We start from the raw sequence: 23970 nt of genomic DNA on the forward strand, positions 1-23970 counted from the left end.
ATACCCCTAACCACCCCCCCTCCATTATTGACTCACAATATTGGTATAGTACATTTGTTACTGTTGTTGAAAGAATGTTAAAATACTACTAACTGTAGTACATAGTTTGCAATAGGTATATATATTTTTCCTATATACCCCTCTATTATTAACATCTAGTTACAGTGCCATACATTTGTTCTAGTTCATGAAAGAGATTTCTAATATTTGTGCAGTGAATCACGGACATTGTCCACCACAAGATTCACTGTTTTGTACATTCCCATCTTTTAACCTCCAACTTTCCTTCTGGTGACATACATGACTCTAAGTGTCCCTTTCCACCACATTCACATACCATTCAGCACTGTTAGTTATTCTAATAATAACGTGCTAGCGTCACCTCTATTTCCAAATATTTAAGTTCAACCTAGTTGAGCATTCTGCTCATAATAAGCAACTGCTCCCCATTCTTTAACCTCATTCTATATCCTGGTAACTTATATTTCATGTCAATGAGTTTACATATTATAATTAGTTCATATCAGTGAGACCCTGCAAATTTGTCCTTATGTGTCAGACTTATTTCACTCAATTTAGTACCCTCAAGGTTTATCAATCTGTTTTTTTTTTAAAAGATGGTTTTGTTCACCCACCATACTTTCCATCCTAAGTAAACAATCGATGGTTCCCTGTATAGTCATATATTTATGTATTCACCACCATCACCACTATCTATATAAGGTCATCTCCATTTCTTCCACAAAGAAGGAGGAAGAGTCAAAGAAGGTAGAGAGACAAAGGAAAAAGAAAAAGAAAGAAAGAAAAAAAAAAAGACAGCTAAAAAAGCAACAAAAGGAAAGATAGAATTAAACTAAAGTAGAATAAAAGGCTCAGACAACATCACCAATGCCAAGAGTCCTATACCCCTTGTGCCGGTTTGAATGTATTATGTCCCCCAGAAAAAGCCATGATCTTTGATGCAATCTTGTGGGGCAGACATAATAGTGGGGATTAAGTTGGAATGTTTGGATTCGGAGATACACCCCACCCAACTGTAGATGATAACTGATGGGATATTTCCATGGAGGTGTGGCCCCGCCCATTCAGGGTGGGCCTTGATCAGTGGAGCCATATAAATGTGCTGACTCAAAGAGACTGAACGGAGTGCAGCTGTGAGTGACGTTTTGAAGAAGAGCAAGCTTGCTAGAGAGGAATGTCCTGGGAGAAAGCCATTTTGAAACCAGAACTTTGGAGCAGACGCCAGCCACGTGCCTTCCCAGCTAACAGAGGTTTTCCGGATGCCATTTGCCATCCTCCAGTGAAGGTACCTGATTGCTGGTGTGTTACCTTGGATGCTTTGTGGCCTTAAGACTGTAACTGTGTAGCAAAATAAACCCCCGTTTTATAAAAGCCTATCCATCTCTGGTGTTTTGCATTCTGCAGCATTAGCAAACTAGAACACCCCTCCCTTATGTCCCCCTCTTAAAGGCATTTAGCTTTGGTATATTGCCTTTGTTACATTAAAGGAAGTGAAATACAATGTTTCTGTTAACTATAGTCTCTAGTTTGCATTGATTGTATTTTTTTCCCCAATACCACCCTATTTTTAACACCTTGCAAGGTTGCCATTCATTTGTTCTCCTTCATGTAAAAACATATTTGTACATTTTATCACAATTGTTGAGCACTCTAGGTTTCACTGAGTTATACAGTCCCAGTGTTTGTCTTTCCTCTTTTCTTCTGGTGTCCCACATGCTCCTAACCTTCCTCTTTCAACCATACTCACAGTCGTCTTTGTTCAGCACTTACATTGCTATGCTACCATCACCCAAAATTGTGTTCCGAACCTCTCACTCCTGTCTTTTCCAATCTGTCTGCAGTGCTCCCTTTAGTATTCCCTGTAGTGCAGGTATCTTGTCCACAAACTCTCCAATGTGTCTGTTTGTCAGAGAATATTTTGGACTCTCCCTCATATTTGAAGGACAGTTTTGCCAGATATAGGATTCTTGGTTGGTGGTTTTTCTCTTCCAGTGTCTTAAATATATCACCCCACTTCCTTCTTGCCTCCATGGTTTCTACTGAGAAATCCACACACAGTTTTATCAAGCTTCCTTTGTATGTAATGGATCTCTTTTCTCTTGCTGCTTTCAGGATTCTCTCTTTGTCTGACGTTTGATAATCTGATTATTAAGTGTCTTGCTGTAGGTCTATTTGTATCTATTCTGTTTGGGGCACGCTGCACTTCTTGGATCTGTAATTTTATGTCTTTCGTAAGAGTTGGGAAATTTTCATTGATTATTTCCTCTATTATTGCTTCTGCCCCTTTTCTCTTCTCTTCTCCTTCTAGGATACCCATGACATGTACATTCATGCACTTCTTGTTGTCATTCAATTCCCTGAGATGTTGCTCCTATTTTTCCATTCTTTTCCCTATCTGTTCTTTTGTGCATAGTATTTCAGGTATCTTTTTCTCCAGCTCCTGAGTGTTTTCTTCTGCCTCTTGAGATCTGCTGTTGTATGTCTCCGTTGTGTTTTTCATCTCTTGTGTTGTGCCTTTCATTTCCATAGATTCTGCCAGTTGGTTTTTCAAACTTTCAATTTCTACCTTATGTTCACCTAGTGTTTTCTTTATAGCCTTCATCTCTTTTGTTATATCTTCCCTGAACTTGTTGATTTGGTTTTTGACTTGATTTAGCATATTTCTTTGAAAATATTTTAATAGATTGTTCATTAAAGTGAAACAATAACTCAACTGTATCTTGATTGAGGTGTAAGTTTGTTCCTTTGACTGGGCCATATCTTCATTTTTCTTAGTGTAGGTTGTAGTTTTCTGTTGTCTAGGCATCTGGTTTCCTTGGTTACCCCAGTCAGATTTTCCCAGACCAGAATGGGGTCAGTTCTCAGAATGGGGTTATATTCAGGGTGTATCTTAGAAGAACGGCAGACTTTCCTGTGAGATCTCCAGTCACTGTGCTTTTCCTAATCTGTCCAGCAGGTGGTGCCTGTCAGCCATCACTCCCAGCTGCTGTAAGGAGGTGTGGCCCCTTCAGTTTCTGTTTTGGCTGTTTTCCCCCAGGCTCTGGGGTCTGGTTCTGAAGGGAAAGCTGAGCCCCACCTCCTTCCTCTTAAGGAAGATACACCCCCTTTGGAGTTATCATCTGCACTTGAATGGCTCCTTTGTCTCTCTGACTGTTATCTCCACCCCTGTCTGGGTCAGAGTGCTGCAAACTGAGAATGGCTCTCTCCTCTGAGCCCCTCAGGTTGAGAGAGAGAAAAAGGGACAAAAAGCCCCTTTTAGAGCCAGTACACAGCCCCCCAGTTTCACTCATTGGCCAGAGGTAACACCTGGTCTTCTGGGCTCCCATTTCCGGGACAGGTGAGTCTTCTGGTTCTTTAAGGTCAGTCATCACTAAAAGCCTCTGTCTGCTTGTTGGGGATTCATAGCTTGTGTTCAGCAGTCCACATTTGTTAATTAAAACCCCAGTTGGAGCTCGATTGAGCTATATTGGCTTGCTGGGAAAGTGCTGCTTTCTACCAAGCGAGGTTTTGCATCTAAGCCTGCCATGGAGGGAGGGGGCTCGCGGCACAGTTCTGCAGTTTTTACTTATAGATTTTATGCTGTGATCTCAGGCATTTCTCCCAATCCAGGTTGGTGTATGATGTGTGGACAGTCACGGTTGTCACTCAGCAGTTATTCCAAGTTATTTACTAGTTGTTTCTGGTTGTTCATTAGTTGTTCCAGGGGACTAACTAAATTCCACTCCTCTCTATGCCACCATGTTGCCCCATCCTTCTCATGATTGCTTTTTTGAACAAATGAATGGGTCATCATTGAAAATGGCAGGAGGTGAAAATGGCCCATTCAACTCATTGTTTTATAAATAGAGTGAAGAGGGACATGAGTTTTATCCTTAGGTGAGAGTTACTGTCTTTATTGGAATGAAGGGGAGGGGATGATCAGCTTTAAAATATTATTAGAGTATTAGAATACATCCCTTTTCCAAAATTATCTTTTTAAATAAATAGTTCTGTTCAGTATGTCCATGGAATATAAAGTGGCTGAATAACTGGAGGGATTTATTTGGAGCATTTATTTACAAACTCCATGTTCCTAATATGAAATTAAGCAACACATTTTCAGCACAGTAGTGATTCATTTTGTTGAGGAAATTAAAAATAAGAATTTATAAACTCCTTTCATCTAATCTGGTTTAACTGATATTGTTAGATATGTACTCTTGCTAAAGAAATTCGACTGATTTACAGACTCACTCATTGGGAAAGAAAGAAAAGTTTTAATGTTAGGAAAGAATCATTAAGATCAAGTGTGATATACATTTTTCTCAGTTTTTTTAAACATAGAACTATTAAATATATTCATTTTTAGAAGCATTTCTTAAAATCTCATGATCACAAAGGCAAATTTACCATTAATGACTTTCTGTTATATTCCCTTCTGTCAATGTTTTGCCTGTTTTTTGTTGTTGTTGTTTTGTTTTGTTTTTTAATTTAATTATGTTTTTGGGTAGCAAAGGATTATTGACAGCTTTCCACACATCCCAAATTTAGGGAGTCAAATATTTAAGTGATGAACTGTAACTGGAAACTGGAAAGAAGATAATGTTTAGGACAGGAGATTTTAGTCTTGACACTTTTTTCCTCATTTTGATCCCTTGTGAGAGATGCTTGAGTTTCCGTTCATTGTAGAGGGGACGGCTTAGGAGAGGAGAGCCTGTTAGTAGAAAGGGAAAAAAGATTGGTGGGGGTGACAGAGTGTTACATCCTTACACTGATGTGACACCTAAAAAATATTGATTAGCCAGTGGATTGGGGATATCGATGTAAGAGAATTTGAGGATGAGAAAAAGTGGAAGATAGTAATGCTGAAGTGACTCAGCTAAAGTAAAACTAAGAAGGTCCCCAGTCCTTAAACATTGCTTGGACATGAATTGTACTATCATCCAGAACTGTAATTTCCCAATTCCCAAAGTCACCTTGACTCCCCTGATATGAGGAATGCTGATTCTGAACTGTTTTCTCAATAAAATTGAGCATAAACCTAGAGGTAATGGGAATTTTTCTTCAGTTACCTGTTGTATGACTTTTAAGTAAGGTTTCTACTATATTCATCTAATTATCAAATATTATCTTTGATCAAAATAACTAGGATGAGATTCTGACCCGTTTAACAGCTTCGTACTAAATTAATATAAATTTCACCCTTCTATAAAATTAAGGCCTTTCATTATATATACTGTGCATTTTCTCTGGAATCTTCAGGATGTAATTTAAATGTTGCCTTTTCTCACATAATATGTGGTGGTGGTTTGGTTTTGATTATAAATCTTACCCACCAATATTTAATTCCCGTATATACCCCACACTTGTCTTTGTTGGTATTTGACAGATGAATTTTGAGTTTGGCTTTTATTGTTTTGATTTATTCAGCTTAATTTTATTATTTCCCTTGGCAGTAAGGAAACTTTTCTTTGTTCTTTTCCTTTTTTGTTGGAGTTAAAGTAACAAACAACAAAAAAATCAAATGCAAAACTGGAATGGTGAATAGATTAGGCAAAAATTCTTAAAATTGAGTACTACCTAGTAAATAGAAAGTATAATCAGGTAAAACATGTATTGGAAATATGATAAATCAGAAGAACTGATGCTCAGAAAATTCTTTTATTGAAGGGAAGTCATACATGGAATTTTAGTTGTTTTGATGCAATTCTGGAGTAGACATTAATTTACTAGCATGTTCCATAAAGAAAGCTTTGTGATGAGAGTTGAGGTGATACACAGGTAAGAGTGATAAACCAGGGATCCCCCAATAAAATAACCAGAATGACTAAGAATTACAGGAAATGAAAATTATGTACTGTGACTTTTATTTATCATTTGATCAACAGTTTTGAATGACTAACTTGTGCTAAATCCCATGCCAGATGCTGAACTAATCCTTAATCTTCTGCCTGGATTTTTGCCGCAGCCTCCAACTGCCCTCCCTCCTTCTCACCTTGCACCCCCACCTCCCCCCATCTTTTCCCATCACAACAGCCAGTGTGATCCTGTTAAAAAGTCAGATCTTGTCAAGCTTCCACTCAAAGCTCTGTGTCTTGCGCAGGGTAAAATCCCCAGACCATTGGTCTACAAAGCCCTGTGTGCTTTAGAACCCCATTCTCTCTTCTCCCTCTCACTCACTCCTTTCCTGAAAACTGACCATCTCTTTTTTCCTCAAACAGGTCTGATGCAGGGCTCTTACACCTGCTACTTCTCTACTCAGAATGCTCTTCCACGACTTGCTCCTTCAAGTTGGCTCAAATACCACCTTCACAAGGAGGCTTTCTCTCACACCTTGGTTGAAACTCTTAACTCCCATCTCCCCAACTTCATATCTTATCCCTCACCCTTTTGTCTCTAGAGCGCTAGTAACATACTTTATTTTAAATATGTTTCTTATTTATTTTACTGTCTTTCTCTCCCTATTATTATATAATCTCCATGAGGCACATTTTTTTTTTTTTTTTTTTTTTCTATTTTGATACTGCTGTATCTGGTACCTGGACCAGTTCCTGAGGACATAGCAGCACTCAATAAATTTTTATTGAATGAAAGAATGAATTCAGATTCACAGAAACGTATAAAGAAGGAAATTAGCATCTTACCTCACAGAGTAAAGGACTGTCATTAAGATTTTATGTATTTTCTTTTTTTCTTTCCACTTAATGTTATAAAAGTATTGGAAAATAGAGGAAAACACAATAACAGTCACTACAAAAGTGATTAAAAAAAAAACACCTATATTTTTCTCAGCCAGAGAAAACTCCTCTTTGGGTTTTGATGTATACCTTTGACTTGGAGTGCCTAGCTTTCTTCTTCTCACCTTCCTCTTCTGTCTGTGTATATACATATTTTTCTCTGCATATGAACACATGTGCATGTGCATGCACACATCATATGTACTTTGATTTCCTGCCTTTTCCCCGTTTATTAGTAGATCTTGCATATATTCCATTGTGTTAACTATTCTTTAGGAACATGATTTTAAAGGACTTCTGCCATTCTGTTGTGTAGATGCACTGTTACTTGTTGAACCTCTTCCATATGATATACGTATGCTTAGATTGTCTCAATTTTCTTACATTGTATGAATGAATGAACATCTTGTTTCTTTGAACATCTTTCTGCAAGCCTCTGATTTTTTTCCCCTTGACTTAGATTAGTGGAAGTGAAATTACCAAGACAAAGGATGTCAGCTTTTTAACCTGTCTTATATGTATGTGACATTGCCTTCTACAGCGGTTCACACCAGTAGCACCACCTCAGTCTCCATTTCACCATACCTTTGCCAGGACTTTTTTTCATTCATTTATTGGCCATTCATGTGTTATATTCCACAAAGCTCTTTTGTCCGTTTCTTGACTGGTTATAAATTTTAGCCAGTATTACTGACTTCCTGCTCTAAAGATGGAGAATTTAATATACTTGAAATACCTCTTACCTTCTCTCCCCTCTACCCCCTCTGTTTTTGTTACTTACTTATCTTTGGCTCTTCAATTGATTGTCTTTATGTCTTATAAGAATATAATTAAAATTCTATTGATTTTTCAATTTTAAACAGTGCTATGAAAGATAAGGAAATTGAGACATTTAATGTTTTCATTATTCTTTTCTCTCCTCACACATGAAATTTTATGACTTTTATTATTATTCATTCTCTCTTTAAAAACTTTAAAACAGTTACATTCTGTTGTCTAATTTTAATTAAGCTTCTGTGCTTTGCCACAAGTTGATTCTAAAAATTAAAAATAATAAGGGCATTTATATGATGGTCATACAAATATTACATATCATAGCCCCAAGGCTGGTGTTTGGTGTCACAGAGAATGAAATGTAGTCATTTGCAATGAAATATTTGCTCCTTCAAGGAGAATCTGACATGTGTCATCTTTTAATTTTTTTCTAGCTTCCTTTATTTCATCTGGCTTGTATTCTTGCATTCCATGTCATCCTAAGTCTTTGTTTTCTGTTTTGTTTCATTGGAAAAACTTCTCATAACTTTTTCCTATAGTAAGTGTGGGTGGAGAGTAAACTTTTTCTGTCTTGTTGTGGCACTTGATTGATTGATGGTTGCCTGGGTATAGGAATTTAGGTTCATAATGTTTTTCCTTCAATTCTCTATTGCCATCTAGCATCTTGGGTGTTATGAAGAGAAGTATGATAAAAGCTTGATTCTCATTTCCTTTAGAAAATGTGTTGTTTCTCTTTGGAAGCTTTTATAATTTGTCTGTGTCTCTAGAGCTTTGATATTTCACCAGGGTGTGTCAGGACACAGATGGAATTGTTTTCATTTATCCTGCCCGGCATTTGAATCATCCCTTCTCTTGAACTGTGCCGTGTTCAGTTCAAGCAAGGTTTCTTGTGTGTGTGTTTTTTTTTAATTATTTCCTTCCCATCACACCTCTATATTTTCCCTTCTGGAACTCCCAAAACACTGATCTCCCGTAAGGCAGGTGTTAGACTTCTTGGATCTATGTTCATGTCACTCAATTTTTCTCTCACATTTCCAATTTCTTTGTATTTTGTTCAGTGTCCTTTATTTTCTCTCTCAGATGACCCAGCCTAGTTTTCAGCCATGTCTGGATAACAGGGTAGCACATCCACTGACCTGTACAATTTTAGTAATTACTTTTTGTTTCCAAGAACTCTTCTTGTTATTTGATTACTTCTTTTCCATAGCAGCCTCTTTTTCTTTATGGCTGTAATATCTGCCCATGTCTCTCTGAAAATAATAAATCTGTATTGCCTGAAATTGCCTTGTTTTCTCTCTGTTCATTTAGGGTTGTCTATAGCTGCACTACAATTTAGCGGCTTAAGAGATAAACACTTATTATTCCCCAGTTTGTGCGGGTCAGGAATCCAGGCACAGTTGAGCTAGGGGCCTCCACTCCACCGTCTCTCACGAGGCAGCAAGCACGGTGTTGGCTAGGTCTGCAGTCTCACGTGAAGTCTCACCTGGAGGAGGATCTACTACAAGCTCATGCGTGGTGTTTGACAGGATTTACTTCCTTACCAGCTGTTGGACTGGGGGCTTCAGTTCCAGGGGCTTCCCTCAGCTCTTTGCCAATTGGACCTCTCCACAGGGCAGCTCACAACAAGGGCAGCTGGCTTCCCTCAGGGCAAACAACAAGCAGCAAGCAAAGCCAAGCAAGATGGAAGTCAGAGTCTTTTTGTAAACTAATGTTAGACAAGTGCCATGCCGCACTGTTGCCGTATCCTGTTCGTTAGAAGTGAGTCAGCCAGTCCAGCACACACTCAAGGAGAAGGGATTACATAGGGGCACAAATGCCAAAAGGTTACTTTAGATGATGTGTATCTCAAGGGCCTTTCTTTTCGGGGGGTTGGTTTTTCTCAAGTATCCAATGATCCTTATTTCTAAATGAAGGACTTTGTGGGTTTTTATAGGTGGCTGGCATGGGATTACTTTGTAACCGTGGGTCCAGGGTCTGTGTAACATGTATAAGCTTCTCTTCCAGTGTGTGGGCAGGTGTTAGGCAGGCAGGTGCAGGGAAGGAAGACCTTGTTCTGAGGTGGCGTGATTTAGTGTGTGTTGCGGATGGATGCATCCTAAGGTTGCCCCCCGTGTGTCGTGCTCTTGTATAATTCCCTACCTTTTAGTGAGGATGGAACCTGTGACTTGCTTCCAGCCACTAGAATATGGCAAAGGTGATGGGATCGTCACTCTTGATTAGGTTATGCTATATAGAAAGGAAAAAAGATTTTGCAGAAGCAATTTTGACCCCAAATCAGTCGATTTTGAATTAATTTAAATGGATATTATCCGGATAGGTTTGACTTCAGGTGAAAGCCCTGAATAAAGACTGGTGCCTTCCCTGAGATCAGAGATCCAAGCCACCATGACTTCTATAGTTGCAAGAAAGTGAGTTTTTCCAATAACCTGAATGAGCTTGGAAGAGGGTTCCCCATTGAAGCCTCTAGATAAGAATGCCTTGTGAGACCCTGAGCAGAGGCTCCAGCTAAGCCGCGCTTGGACTCCTGACCCACAGAAACTGTGAGATAATCTATATGTGTTGCTTTAACCTGCTAAATGTGTGGTGATTTGCTCCACAGAAATAGGAAATTAATATAGTGTATTTTACTGGTGCCTTTCCTTTTTTGGTTCTCTCTTGTGTCTACCATGGCTGTCTGCAGTAAACCCAAGCTCTGTTCCTCTCTCAGAGTCCAACTCCCTGGTTAGGAACCTTCTTTAGGCTCATGGACCATTTTCTACAGACAGCAGACCTTGGGCTGTGGCCTGAGGGTATGTCACTGTTGCCTGCAGTGCCTTTTATTTGTTTATTTTGGGGGGATGGTCTAAAGGCACTTATTTAATGAAATATCCTAATGATCACCCCCTTGCCTACTCCTGTTCTTTGTAGTAGTTGATTCTGAGCTTGAGCTTCTCGGGTCCGCCCTTGGTGAGAACTGTGCTTATGGAAGACGTCTGTGCCTACGGTTTCTTCCACTCCAGTTTTCCCACGTCTGTGCCTGTGGTTTCCTCCACTCCAGTTTTCCCACCAATCTGATTCTACTGGGTTTTCCTCTGGAGTTTCTCAAAATTTCTCATGAGTTGATGGCTCATTTTCCTGCTTTATAATGCTATTACGGTTTCAGCAGGCCCTCGGAAGTGAAGGCAGGCAGGCATCCATGGTGAGTCTGTGAATTCAGCCTGACATCCCGGGTGGGCCTTGCCTTTCCTTTTTTTAATGGGAAAATAAAACATCCTCTTTCTGTATAACTCTGATCTAGCATATTCCTAATCAGTGTGGCACATTTTTAACAAAACTGATGCGAAAAGGTAGGATTTTTATAATAGTTTCTTTTCTCATGCTCTGTGATTATTTCCTCCATTTAAACTTCCCAATAGCACATTTCTATGAAGTGCTCTCTCTATTTTTTTTCTTCTCCTTCCTCTCTTCCTATATTTACACTGCCTTTCTTCTCTTAGAGAAATTTCTTGGAGCAAGTGACTTAAAAATCTTGCCAACAGTATTTTTTTTCCTAACACTAATAACACACATGATATAAGTGCTGAGGATGTTGATATAATTGAACTAAAATTGGGATTTTAGGATTGTCTTAAGACTCTTTTGGTTCCAGGTAACACAAGCCTACTTCAGACTAGTTTAGGTCAAAAAGAGAATCTTGTTACAAAGAAACAGCAATATCTCATTGAAGCCAAGGATAAAAATTGTATTCAAACTTCACAAGGGTCTGGAACCAGAAATTAGGAAGCTGACAGGAACCTAAGTAGTTTATAACCTTTCTCACTCAGACTTTCTGCCTGTTGCCTCTGCTTTTCTGAACATCTGCTTATTCTTTCCTCTCTCCATAGACTGACTTTGACTGCTTTGGCAAAGACTGGCCAAATATGGCTGCCCCACAAAGGCGACCCGAGTTTCCGAGTCCGTATCACCTCAGATGGGGCAAATAGGTCAGAGGCTCAATCCCAGATTCCAAGGAGAAAGAATCTAATTGGTTGAGCTTTGGTTAGTTCTCTCTTTTTAGGCTAGTTTCACAGGGTCATAAGGGCAGGTTTTGTGGTATAAACATGGCTGCCATGGCCCAAAGAAGAGATAAGTAGATGGAAGATAGCTCAAAACATTTCTGCTGCAGCATTTTTGCTTATCTCTAATGTGCTGTTTCTCATTAGAGAGACAGGTTAGATTTTGATTAAGAGCATGGGATTGGACCGCCCTTCATTTGAATCTCAGCCCTGCCACCTACAAGCTGTGTGACCCAAGGCCAGTACTTTGCCTCTCTGAGGGTCAAGTTCTTTCTCTGTACAATGGGGATAACAACGCCTATCTCCTGGGGTTCCTGGGGGGATGAAATGACATGTGGCACATCCTACACACTCTATTAATAAACAGTAGCTCTAATTCATTATTACCATGATCATACCATTTGGGAAAGATGATTTGAATGGAGGAATTTTACCACTCTGGATATTCCAAGATCTGGAGGCAAGATTGCAGATGCCACAGAATTGCATAACCAATAAAGATCTAAGAAATACTTTTGTCTTTACTACATTTGGCCAAAGAAATGGACACACATGTGTTTGCTGGAATTGGGTCCTAAAAAATCTGAACTTATCTCCAGGGTGAAATTGTGCTTCTGTTGGTTTTGGAAAGATAGTAGTCAAAGGTCTCACAAACCTAAAGAGAGCCAAACGGCTAATGATCAGCTGTTGTGCACTGGTGGTCCTTATTCAGACATAATGGGTCTTTACAGACAGCACAGTGTTTGTTCTGCCTGGTGGCAGATCACTTCTGATTGGTCAATATCTGCACCTTATCCTTACCTGATGAAATATTTTTAATAGCATCCTTGGAAACAAAGTGTATGCTATTAATTCAAAGTACATCAGTTTCTTTGTTGAAGGAGATGGACCATCATCTTTGTTAAAACTGTTAAGATTTCCTTTGCACTTTTCTCTTATGATAAAATTGTGTCAGGCATCACCATGTGGACTCTTAATAAAGGACATGTGAAATGACAACTCAAATTCTGTATAGCTGAAGGATACCAAATATATACTGAAAGTTAATGTTTACATAAAGTAGAGCTGGCAAAACAGATGGTACATGGCTTCTTTTTAAAATGTAGTATATATTGGAACTTTGTGGCACTGTAGTAGAACAATATCTCGATGACTAACTGTTTAATTTTTTCTCAAGTTATGCAGACATTTTGATTGAGAGGGAAGTGTTAATGCAGAAGTACATTCATCTAGTTCAGATCGTAGAGACAGAAAAAATTGCAGCTAACCAACTTCGGCATCAACTTGAAGATCAAGATACAGAAATTGAAAGGCTTAAATCAGAGGTATTTCCTAGTCAATAGATTCCTTTGAACATTTATTGTCATCTTCTCATGATTACTTAAGTCCTATTCAGGGCAAAATTTTAATCCCAAACTGAGTTCTTCTGCCATCAACATAACATGTCTGGGCTACTGATGTAGAAGTGAATTTAATGTATTTAAGGAATAAGGGAATGTGCTCCAGAAAAATATCAGGATAATATGTTATTTTTTGACTATTCATGCTCCTGATGTCTTTCATTAGATCAGATATTCAAGAGATGATAATAATATTTAACTATTTTCAGATCAGCTCTTATAGTAGTAATGATAATCTGACTCTGTCATAGATTCAATTAAAGTCCAAAATGACAAGCTAGGGAAGAACTGGAAATGAATTCAGATAGACTTTACTGTTCCAAAATCTAAGGAGTTCAGCCTTCTCCCCTCTGGAATTTTGAAAATCACATTTGGGTTAGAGTGTAAGACATTTGCTAGGGTACATTTTTCCTGAAATTGGAATTCCTGCCTCCCGTCCATCCCTCCCTCCTCTCAGGGTGTGACCTTCCCGTGTCCTGCACCCCAGATAGTATGATGGATGCCAAGGGAGAGAACGTGGTCAGGCTGGCCATGGCCATGGTGGTTTCCCTGGGTTCTCCCCCTCTCCCGGGCACCTTGTGCTATATAGAAACCTGTGCTTGGTTTCTTTGCCATCCTTGTCATGCTCTGTGGGAGGTGATCAATAACAGAAGAGTTGCAGAAGACTGTAGAGAATGAAATTTTTCCCCCATTTGACCAGGGATGAATTACTAGCGTCTTCCTAGAATCAAAGAGAAGAACAAGACAGAATGAGTCCCGCTACTAATTGTGTCCTTGTTGACAGAAACAAGTCAGGCTCCTTAGCCTTGGTAACTTTCTTGCCATTTTTACTGTCATTGGATGTTTCCCTCTCATTTCCTCTCACCTTACTCTCAGACAGCTGCTGCAAGTCTTGTTGAGGGGTTTTCACCTGCTCTGCCCTGTGTACATCACTTCCCCTGTACAGAACATGGGTGTAAGCCGATCCAACTAGGAAGTGCTGGCTTCCCCTGAGATGATAAGTTGCAGACTGTGTTCACCATATCATTAGAGTTGTTGACTTTGTGATTAGATCCCGAAATCTGATATAGTAAAAACAACAACAGAAAACTTAACAAACCTGCATTTGAAAAGACTATATCAGGCACTGTAATTTAAAACAAAATTATTGTGTTCTTTCTTTGCCACAATAAGCTTAGAGCAGATGCTTGTCTGCTAAGTGAAAGAGGCTGATATTTACTCTATGAGAAACTCGGTACCAAGCAATGCTCCACAATATTTATTTGTGGTTATCTGTCTTCACTATGTTCTATTTTAGTCTGAATATAGATTGCAGCTGAAAACTGTCAGTAGCAGGTATGTCTTCTGTGGTTGCTTGGCAGGAACCATAATTTATTTTCTACTCCTTTTATTTCCCTACTTCCCTGCCAGAAAGTGCCAGAGGAGTGTTTCTGGTACTGGGGACAAAAATGTACAGACAGTTCAGGTAGGGAGGCAATAATGGTCTCTTAACTTTTTAAGTGCTGTGTATTAGTAACCCTGTACAAGTCCTTATGTTTGTAAAAGCCCACAATTGAGTGGTAGCAGAGTAAATTTTGTTGCTAAGTGTGGTTGAGAGACAACCTGGTCTTGAGTTGTCCCTCCCATGTCACAGAACTGAGCTGGAGATAGAAAGAGATCCACTTTTCAGTCCTTTTTACCTTTTCTGAGGGATCTTCTTGGCTAGCCTGCACCAACCTCAGGGCTCTGAGTTTCCCTTTGCAGTTTCCATTTTCCCAAGGAAATCTGTGCTTTACTGTGTGTATTTAAAGGGCCACAGGCTGATGGTGGGGAACAAGAACTTTTAGCTGAGCATTCCTAAATTTGGGGGCCACAGGCATTATGGGCAGCCTCCTGCAGGAAGGATGGTTGACATGTCACTGAGCACCTGAGGAGGGCTTAGCCTGATTATCACTGGCAGTCAGGACTGAGTTTGGGACTAGCAACCTCCTAACCCCAGACTCCAGCTCAAATTTCCTCAGCAACTTCTTGTATGCACTTTCATTAGTAATGCCAAGGCTTGGAGTTCATGCCTCCCCGGCCCCAGCACCAGAGGAAGAAAGAATGTAGAAGAAATAAGTGTTTCCTGAGGATCTCTTGAACCACTCTTGTATACAGAACTTCCTGTGGTTTTTTAGTATAATTGAGTATTTCCCAAATCATGAAACAGACCAATTTTGTGTTATAGATTATTGCTCTTAATAAAACAAAGGAACGAATGCGACCTTACCAAAGCAACCAAGAAGATGAGGACCCAGACATCAAAAAGATTAAAAAGGTAGGGCACTGGGGGATTCTGGTGTTGGAGGGGCCAAGGTGACCATTTGCCCCTGCTCTGGGGATGTGTTTGCCACCCTCTCCCTGAGCTGGGACAGCCTTGTCGTTTCTATTCCAGCGGCTCTCAGACTTGCCTTTCAGAGTCTTCCATGCATGACTATTTCTCTGCAGAAGCTTCAGCTTGAGATTTTTTCCAATTCTGGGAGTTGCCTTTTGGACTCTGGGAAGGATGCTGAAACCAGACATTAAGACACAGTGTTCTCTAATTGGGTTAATTAAGTGATGTTGAACCTCCTGATTTTGTGCTGCTTTCACATTTTGGGGGAGTATTGTTTCAAATTACATTTTAAAAATAATTCTTTCAGCATTGTTTTCTGTGCTATTTAGGAGAGTTTTTGTTTTGTTTTGTTTTGGTTTGGTGTTTTTTTTTTTTTTTAATGTGCGAAATCAGTACATCTGCTTGGATTTCTATTTTATTATTGTTATTTCTTTCTTCTTTAACATTCACATAATCAGTAGACCCTTCCATCTTACTGCCATTTATAACTGTACAACTTTTGCAAGGAACTAAACACTGTCATTCACTCTAGTCCACTGCATTTTAATTTGTGTCACGTAGGTTTTGTGTTCCACAATCTTAATTGTCCTGTGTAAAGCACTTACTCAGCTCTGTCAACATTAGGCGAAATGCTTCATATTTAAGAACTTTTCCTGGGCACCCATCTTCAAATTTTTGTTTCGTATTATTCTTTTCTTATTCCTGTTTTTCTATGTTAAATAATTATTCCCCTTTAGTTGTATCAGAAATTTATCTAAATATTACTTGGTCTTTGATTCAGTGATTCTTAGGGCTAAGATGCAGTATTTTCAGCTTTCAAGACATAAAAAGGTAAAGTAATGGGAACTCTGTGTTTTATGCATGATTTTTCCTAAGTCTAGACCTTCTCAAAAAAAAAAAAAAAAAAAAAAAGGAAAAAGCAAAATGGCTCCTCTTTTCTTAGAAATAAAGATTTTTTATTGAATTTGATTTATGTTATTGTGTTATTAGATTAATGCTTCCGCTTTCCTTTTAATTGTATGAAGTTACATGTAAAAAAAGATATTAAATAAAATCCATTTTTCAGTTCTGTTGTAGAAATGGTCTATTAGTAAATAAGTGAACCAGTAGGCTTTGTCATTCAGGAAGCAATACCTGTCAAAATTAAGAGAAAGGTTTTATTTAACACACAGTTCAATTAAGATGATTTTTGAAAATTACTTTTGTTAAACGAAAGAATAATGATAAAAATCAATACTTTGGACATTTTTCTACTTTCCTGTTTCTTAACAGAAGTAATTATTTTAAAAACCTGTTTTTGAACTTGTTATATATGTTTTGGGACTAACTTTGTTATCTTTTATCTCCCAAATCAAACTAATGTCTGTGTGTAAAGGGATGTTTGCAAATGAATTAGTGTCCCTATTCTGATCTTGGCAAATGTCAACTTAATTCTTTTGACTTCAGGAGATCAGAAATTGAAATTGATTATAACTCACTGAAATCTTTCATTAGATTTTCCCAAATAATATGCCTAAAAGTTCTCTTCATAATTCTATTAAATTACAATTGATGTTTATTGTTTGAGGTACAGTGACTTCAGTGCCTGTATGAAAATTGACAGTCTGCTAACAAAATTGATAGACAAATGAGAGAAGTTTAAATGTTGCAAAAGTAGAGTAGTTGTTTAAGTACATGATAATTTAGACCATATGGGTTAAATACCATGGGAAACAAAAAAACTAACAAGGTGTTGAATAGATATTAGTGATACCAAAAAAGGATTTGGTAGTGATTTGATGCTGTCAATCATATGTGAATTTGCAACCTGCTTTGTTGCTAAAACTGCCACTGAGATATAACAAATCTTAACAAATTATCATATTTCTATATATTTTTTAGATCCAGAAAGGACATCAGCTACTTTTGGCCAAGTTACTTTATGAAAGAGGAAACAGAGACCCAGGACAGTTTAACTTGCTCAGTGTCACCCAGCTGGTTGGTGGGGGAGACTTGGGGTTAGGCATGGTGACATACACCTTTCCAAAGCTCAGCCCCCAGCATTTGCCTGAGTATTTCCACGATACTCAGTCAATGTTTGTTGACTAGCTAAAACACTCAGTCCAGTGCACTCTCCCAGGTTTACTGCTTATTTTTCAAATAATACTTGGAGAATTAAGATCAATTTCAGAGGCTATTATGTTTTCTACAACATTGATTTTTAATTGTATTTCATGTCCCTTTTCACAAAATAATCACCATTGCAAATAGTTAGTGTGTATTTTGCCCAGGTGGCTGGAAAAGTGTCCTTACAATTAAAGAAAGGAAGATAAAAGAGCAGTATCTGGTTGCTTCTTTCCTAACTGTGTGACTTAACATAACATTTAGTTCATAAAAGTGGGAAGGGGAGGTCTGATGAGTTGATCTCCAATGATTCTTTTTTAAGCCAAAACAAAAAAATTATGATTTTACATTGTTAAGGAATAAACCTCATATTTATTCTTTTCTTGAAATGTTAATAGCTAAATATATAATATTATTATATTCTAGAATCCATTTAGACAGGCTAAAAAGCTTAAGAAGTGTTTATTGAAGAAAGTGTGAATGTGAGAAAAAAATATTATTTTAAGAATCATCTTTTTCCTGCCATTTGGAGAAAGTCCCCATTATTTCTTGTACTGGTGGAATCATTAGCGCACCAATGAAAGTAGTGTTCTATACCACACTTACCCAGTTTGGCTTCTTTATTTTATTGATGAGAAAACTGGAAGTACAGAGAGATTATGACTGGCATTTCCATCAGTCAATGGAAGAGCTAGGACCAGGTGCCTCCAGCTCTCTTTCCAGTATACCGGCTAACCCCAGACTTTTTCCTACTAGGTCTTTGGGCATGATTAGGTCAGATAGGTATGTGTGTGTGTGTGTGTGTGTGTGTATCAGGATCAGGTATTGTGCATTGAGGCCTTTCTGTTACTACATAGACCCCACCCTCCAAAAAAACACAAGAGATACTATTGAAACCTGTCCTATATATTTCTATTAAAAAACACATGGTGACTTATAAAGTTGTTCATTATGACATTTTTTAATATCAGAAAAAGATTGGAAACAATAGGGGACTGACTGGAAAGCTATGGTACTTCCATGCAGTGGAATATCCCGCAGCCATTAAAGAAATGAGGCAGTTATACACGTGCTGATCATGAACTCTCGCCGGGATAGTTTGTCAGGTAAAAAAGCGTAGAGCCAAGTGCGCAGGTTCTCATTGTGAATATAAAGGAAAGTATATGCTTATGTAGATAAACTTATGTATACATAGAATATTGCTGGGTGGATTAATAAAATCTGATGACATTGGGAGTTTGGAGAGGGAGGAAGACCTTTCACTGTGTAGTTTTACATTTTTATACAAGTTTCTCTTTCACTTAAATTTTAAACAATACTTGAGAACAGTTGAATATCATCTAACACTGAGGCATGTTATGCTGAAGAAAGTTGGTCTCATGCCTCTATGAGATTCCTTTTTGTTATTTTTGCTCTGTAGGTGCAGAGCTTCATGCGAGGATGGTTGTGTAGAAGGAAATGGAAGACCATCGTGCAGGATTACATTTGTTCTCCTCACGCTGAAAGTATGAGGAAGAGAAACCAGATTGTGTTCACCATGGTGGAGGCCGAGTCAGAGTATGTTCACCAGCTCTACGTTCTGGTCAACGGCTTCCTTCGGCCCCTGCGGATGGCAGCCAGCTCCAAGAAGCCCCCCATCAGCCACGACGACGTCAGCAGTATTTTTCTCAACAGGTTGGTCTTTGCATGGATCAAAGAGTCATGTGAAAAACCCATTTGTATGTCCTGAAAGAATTTTTACTTTACTAAAAAAAATAGTTTCATAAATTCATCTGAGTTTATAAACGTTGAAAATAGTGAAGCTATCATTTTTGTTTCATTAGTAGCCCAAATTTTGCCTATCTTTACCCTGCATCTTGCCATCTGCTTTTCCCAGTTTTTCTTCTCCTTTGACATGTTTTCTTGTCATTGTGTTATGTGTGTGTTGAGAAGATAATCACCTTCATAAACTGAGGAGTTAATGGGTCTTTACGTGTAATTTATGCAGAAGTATTTTAGGACGTGCCAAAGTTATTAAGAAATAAATATATAAATAAATTAATATAAGAAATATATATGTATAGGGTATAAATATTTATGGTGGTCTTACTGCTCAGGTTACATCACTGAACAAGGCAGGAAATCCCTATCCTCATGGAACTTAAATTTTGATTCAGGAAAACAGACAATGAAAAGCAAATAAGGAAAACATGCAGGATAAGAAAAGTGTACTCATCATATGGTGATGAGTGCTGTGGAGAAAAATTCAGAAGGGAAGGGAAGAAGGGAAGAAGGGACTAGTTGAGTGTTTTTACTTAAGAATTTTACTTGTTTGTTTTTTAATAGATAATACATTCACTTAGTTCAAAAATCAAAACAACATAAAAACATTGAACAATATTTGCATATTTCACTCCCACTCTGTCTCGGTCCATTCCATTTCTCCCCTTTCCTGTCTACAACCGTTTTTATTAGTTTCTTGTATATACTTCCAGTGTTTCTTGATGTAGACCAAAATATGAATATACAACCTTATTTATCCCTTTCTTACCAAAAGGCATTATATTTTAACAGATACTTGCTTTTTTTCACTTAACAATATATCCTGGTGATTTTCCATACTGGTACATAAAGAGCATTTTCATTTAAAAAAATCACTACATGGTATTTCATTATGGGGCTGTACCACAGTTTTTTTTTAATTTTTTTTATTAAATTCAGTTTTATTGAAATACATTCACACACCATACAATCATCCATTGTACACAATCCACTGTCCACAGTATGATAACATAGTTATGCATTCATCGCCACAATCTATCTCTGAACATTTTCCTTACATCAGAAAGAACCAGAACAAGAATAAAAAATAAAAGTGAAAAAAGAACACCCAAATCATCCCCCCATCCCACCCCATTTGTCCTTTAGTTTTTATCCCCATTTTCCTACTCATCCATACACTAGATAAAGGGGGTGTGATCCACAAGGTCTTCACAATCACACTGTCACCCCTTGTAATCTACATTATTATATAATTGTCTTCAGGAGTCCAGACTGCTGGGTTGGAGTTTGGTAGTTTCAGGTATTTACTTCTAGCTATTCCAATACATTAAAACCTAAGAGGTGTTATCTATATAGTGAATAAGAATGTCCACCAGAGTGACCTCTCGACTCCATTTGGAATCTCTCAGCCACTGAAACTATTCCGTCTCATTTTGCATCCCCCTTTTGGTCCAGAAGATATTCTCAATCCTACGATGCCAGGTCCAGATTCATCCCTGGGAGTCATATCTGCATTGCCAGGGAGATTTACACCCCTAGGAGTCGGGTCCCACGTAGGGGGGAGGGCAGCGAGTTCACCTGTCGAGATGGCTCAAGTTAGAGAGAGAGAGGGCCACATCTGAGCAACAAAGAGGTACTCAGGGAGAGACTCTTAGGCACCATTACATGCAAGTTTAGACTCTCCTTTGCGGTAACGAGCTTCATAAGGGCAAGTCCCATGATCGAGGGCTCAGCACATCAAACCGCCAGTCCCAATGTTTGTGACAACATCAACACCAGTCCAGGTGAGGATGTCTAACACATCTGCACCTTCCCCTAGATCCTCGGGGCTGGGGAGGGGGAGGCTGTAAATATATTTTTTATTATCTGCCCAAATTACTCTGGGATGTGTCACTATTTCACTCCAGCCTATACTAACCTACCATATCTCACTTCCTATTCAAAGTTCCATGCAATTGTGTACCACAGCTTTTTATAACCAACCTTCAGAACAAAAGTTAGGTAACATTTGAACAAAGAATTGAAGTTGGTGTGGAAGCAGCCATGTGGTCCTCTTGCGGAGGTGTGGTGCAAGCAGAGGGAACTGCCAGTGCTAAGACCATGAGGCTGGAGCATGCAAGGTCGGTGTGGCTGAAGCAATGTGGGTGAGGGGACATCAGAGAGGTAATGGGAAGAAAATCGCAAAGACTTTGGCTTCCGCGATGACTGACATGAGAAGGTATTGAAAGGTCTTGATCATAGATATGACATGATATGACTTGTGTTATAAAAGTGTCACTCTGCTTTCTCTGTTGAGACTATGGGGGTCAAAGGTGCAGTCAGAGAGATCAGTTTCATGGTTATTTCAATAAATCAGGTGAGAAATGACTGCAGCAGGGAAGCCTCTTAGGTGACTTTTGCAATAATCTAAGCAAGGAATGATTTTAATGAAGCCAGCAATAAGTGGTTGGATTCTGGGCATATTTTTAACATATAGCCAGTAGGGTTTGTTGATGGATTTGATGCAGGTCTCGAAAGAAGGTGAAAAGAAAGGTAAGATTCCCAGATTTTTGGCCTGATCAACTGGGAGGATGGCATTGCTGTTTACTAAATGGGACAGATTGAGGCAAGAAAAAGTTTAGGGGAAAAGATAAAGACCTGCTGAGTGTGAGATGCTGCTCACATCAAGTGAGTAGGGAGTGGCATGTTAGTCTGGAGTTCAGGGGAGCGTCTGAGTGGGAGGTATACATCTGGAAACCCAGCAGCATGTGGGTGGTACTTAAAGCTGCTAATCTGAATGAGATAACCAAGGAAGTGAGTTGAGATGGATAAAAGAAGAGGACCAAGGACTGAGCCCTGGAACACCCCACCATTTAGAGGTTAGGGAGATGAGGAGGAACCAGCAAAGGAGAGTGAAGAGGATCAGTCAGAATAACAGGATGGAAACCAGGAGAATGAGTTGTTCTGGAAGCCAGGGCAAGGAGGAATGAACATCTGTGACAAAAAAGGTCACATAAGAAGATAATTGAGAATTGACCTTTGAGTTTAACAACTTGGAGTTTATTGGTAACATTGATGAGTGGCCAAAGCCTGACTGGAGAGAGTCTAGGAGAGCAGGAGGGATAGAAATGGGAAAGACGGTATAGAAAACTTTCAAGGAGGAGCAGAGATACAGAGTGGTAGCTGGAGGTAGATTTAAAAAAAAGTGTGTTTTTTTTTAGGATGGTAAAAAATTACAGCAATGAAGAGGGAAAAATAAATGATGTAGAAAAGAGGGAGAATGGCTGAAGCAGTAAGTTTGCATGGGCAAAATTGAATAGGAGCTGGTGCACAGTCAAGCGATAGGCATTTGATGAGAGCATTGGCAGGGAAGGAATAGTATACGGACACATTCGTAGTTAGGAAGCAAGGACATTGGATGAGAGTGATGGGAGAAGGAGAAGTTGGAGTTCAAGAAGAGAGGAAAAGGGTGTGTTTTAGTTTCCCGGCTGCTAAAACAAATACCATACAATGGGTTGGCTTAATAACAGGAAGTTATTTGTTCACAGTTTCAGAGGCTGGACAGCTTTCTTCCTTCCTGGGTCAGTATCTTCTGGAGTGGCTGGCAATCTTTGGGGTTCCTTGGCCTTTCCATCATATGGCAATGCACACGACAATGTCTTCTCCTTTCTCTTCTGGGTTCCATTGATTTTTGGCTTCTATCTCTGTCTGACTTTTACTCTGCTTCTAAAGGATTCCAGTATCACAGATTAAAGTCCAATCTGACTTTGTTGGTCCACACCTCAACTGTAGCAGCTTCTTAAAGAGATCTTATTTACAATGAGTCCACACTCACCAGAATGCAGAATAAGACCAAGAACATGTCCAAACTGGGGTACACAGTTCAATCCACTACAGTGTGAAAGAGTGATCAAGGAGAACAGGAGTGTAAATGGAGTAGGGAAATGTAGTGTAATTCCTAGGTAGCCCTAAGAGCCCATATTAGATTAGAGGTCATGACTTTAGAGTGAGACCAGTCAGCATGGCTGTGTGTATTTCTTTAGCCACTTTCAGCTGCGTGGGTACAGGTTCAGAGTGGCTGGAGTGGTGGAACTTAACTGGGATGGGTGTTGTGTGAGGCTAATAGGATGAAGTGAGAAAAGAGCAAAGAAATTCGAAGGTGTTTGCAAGGAAGCGATTGTAATCATAAACTGTGGAATCTAAGCTGTGTAGCAAGGGAAGTGATGGTAAGGGATTGGGGAGTGTTGGTCAATGCAAATGTGGAATAATCTTTGGATTTGGGTCCTGGTAGGGTGAAAGAATTTTTAGAGTCAGGATTCTAAAGGCAGTGAATTGAAAGAAAGGTAGGGGGTGGTCAGAGAGAGGTGTGCTTAAAACTGGGTTAGGGACGGGATGCAGTTATTGACATTGACAAGGCCTAGAGTATAATCAAGGGAGTGTTGAATGAGGACAAGATTTTTGGAGGAGAGGAGTTCAAAGATCTGAGAGGCCAGATATGGGAAAATTGTTTGCATGCGTATTGGAGTCACCAAGAATTATGACAGGAGTATTGCTGGTGGGAAGACTGACCATGAGCTGGGAGTTAGGATCTCAAGCCATGAGGGAAGATGATGGGGCCTCTGTAGATGGCTGCAATAAGGAAGAGTGATGAGTGGTAGTCTGATAACACGAGATTAAAAGCTAAGCTTTTTTGTTGAGAGGAAGAAGGGGGATTTCCCCACATTATTTGGCAGTAGCTCCACTCAAGTACCTGAAACATCACAAGTGGCTTCAAGGTAGCTCTTGATTCTCAGCTAGCATTTCATTTTGGTCACCCAAGTATGCAGTTT

The 23970-nt window shown here is 39.1% G+C and overlaps 1 protein-coding gene across 3 annotated transcripts in view; it reads left to right on the plus strand.

Moving 5' to 3' along the window:
- The window catches only part of RASGRF2 (Ras protein specific guanine nucleotide releasing factor 2), a 301469-nt gene that overhangs the window by 117780 nt on the left and 159719 nt on the right, over nucleotides 1-23970 (plus strand). For 2 of the 3 annotated variants that reach the window (XM_037801641.1, XM_037801642.1), the window contains exons 3-5: nucleotides 12723-12870; nucleotides 15152-15241; nucleotides 18822-19075. In XM_037801641.1, coding sequence (XP_037657569.1) covers nucleotides 12723-12870; nucleotides 15152-15241; nucleotides 18822-19075 — 492 coding nt within the window. Of the gene's footprint in view, nucleotides 1-12722; nucleotides 12871-15151; nucleotides 15242-18379; nucleotides 18508-18821; nucleotides 19076-23970 lie in introns of those variants that run through there. The other variant, XM_037801643.1, reaches the window with a different exon arrangement.

The sequence above is a fragment of the Choloepus didactylus genome, chromosome 13 (assembly GCF_015220235.1).
Source record: "Choloepus didactylus isolate mChoDid1 chromosome 13, mChoDid1.pri, whole genome shotgun sequence".
NCBI lineage: Eukaryota > Metazoa > Chordata > Mammalia > Pilosa > Megalonychidae > Choloepus > Choloepus didactylus.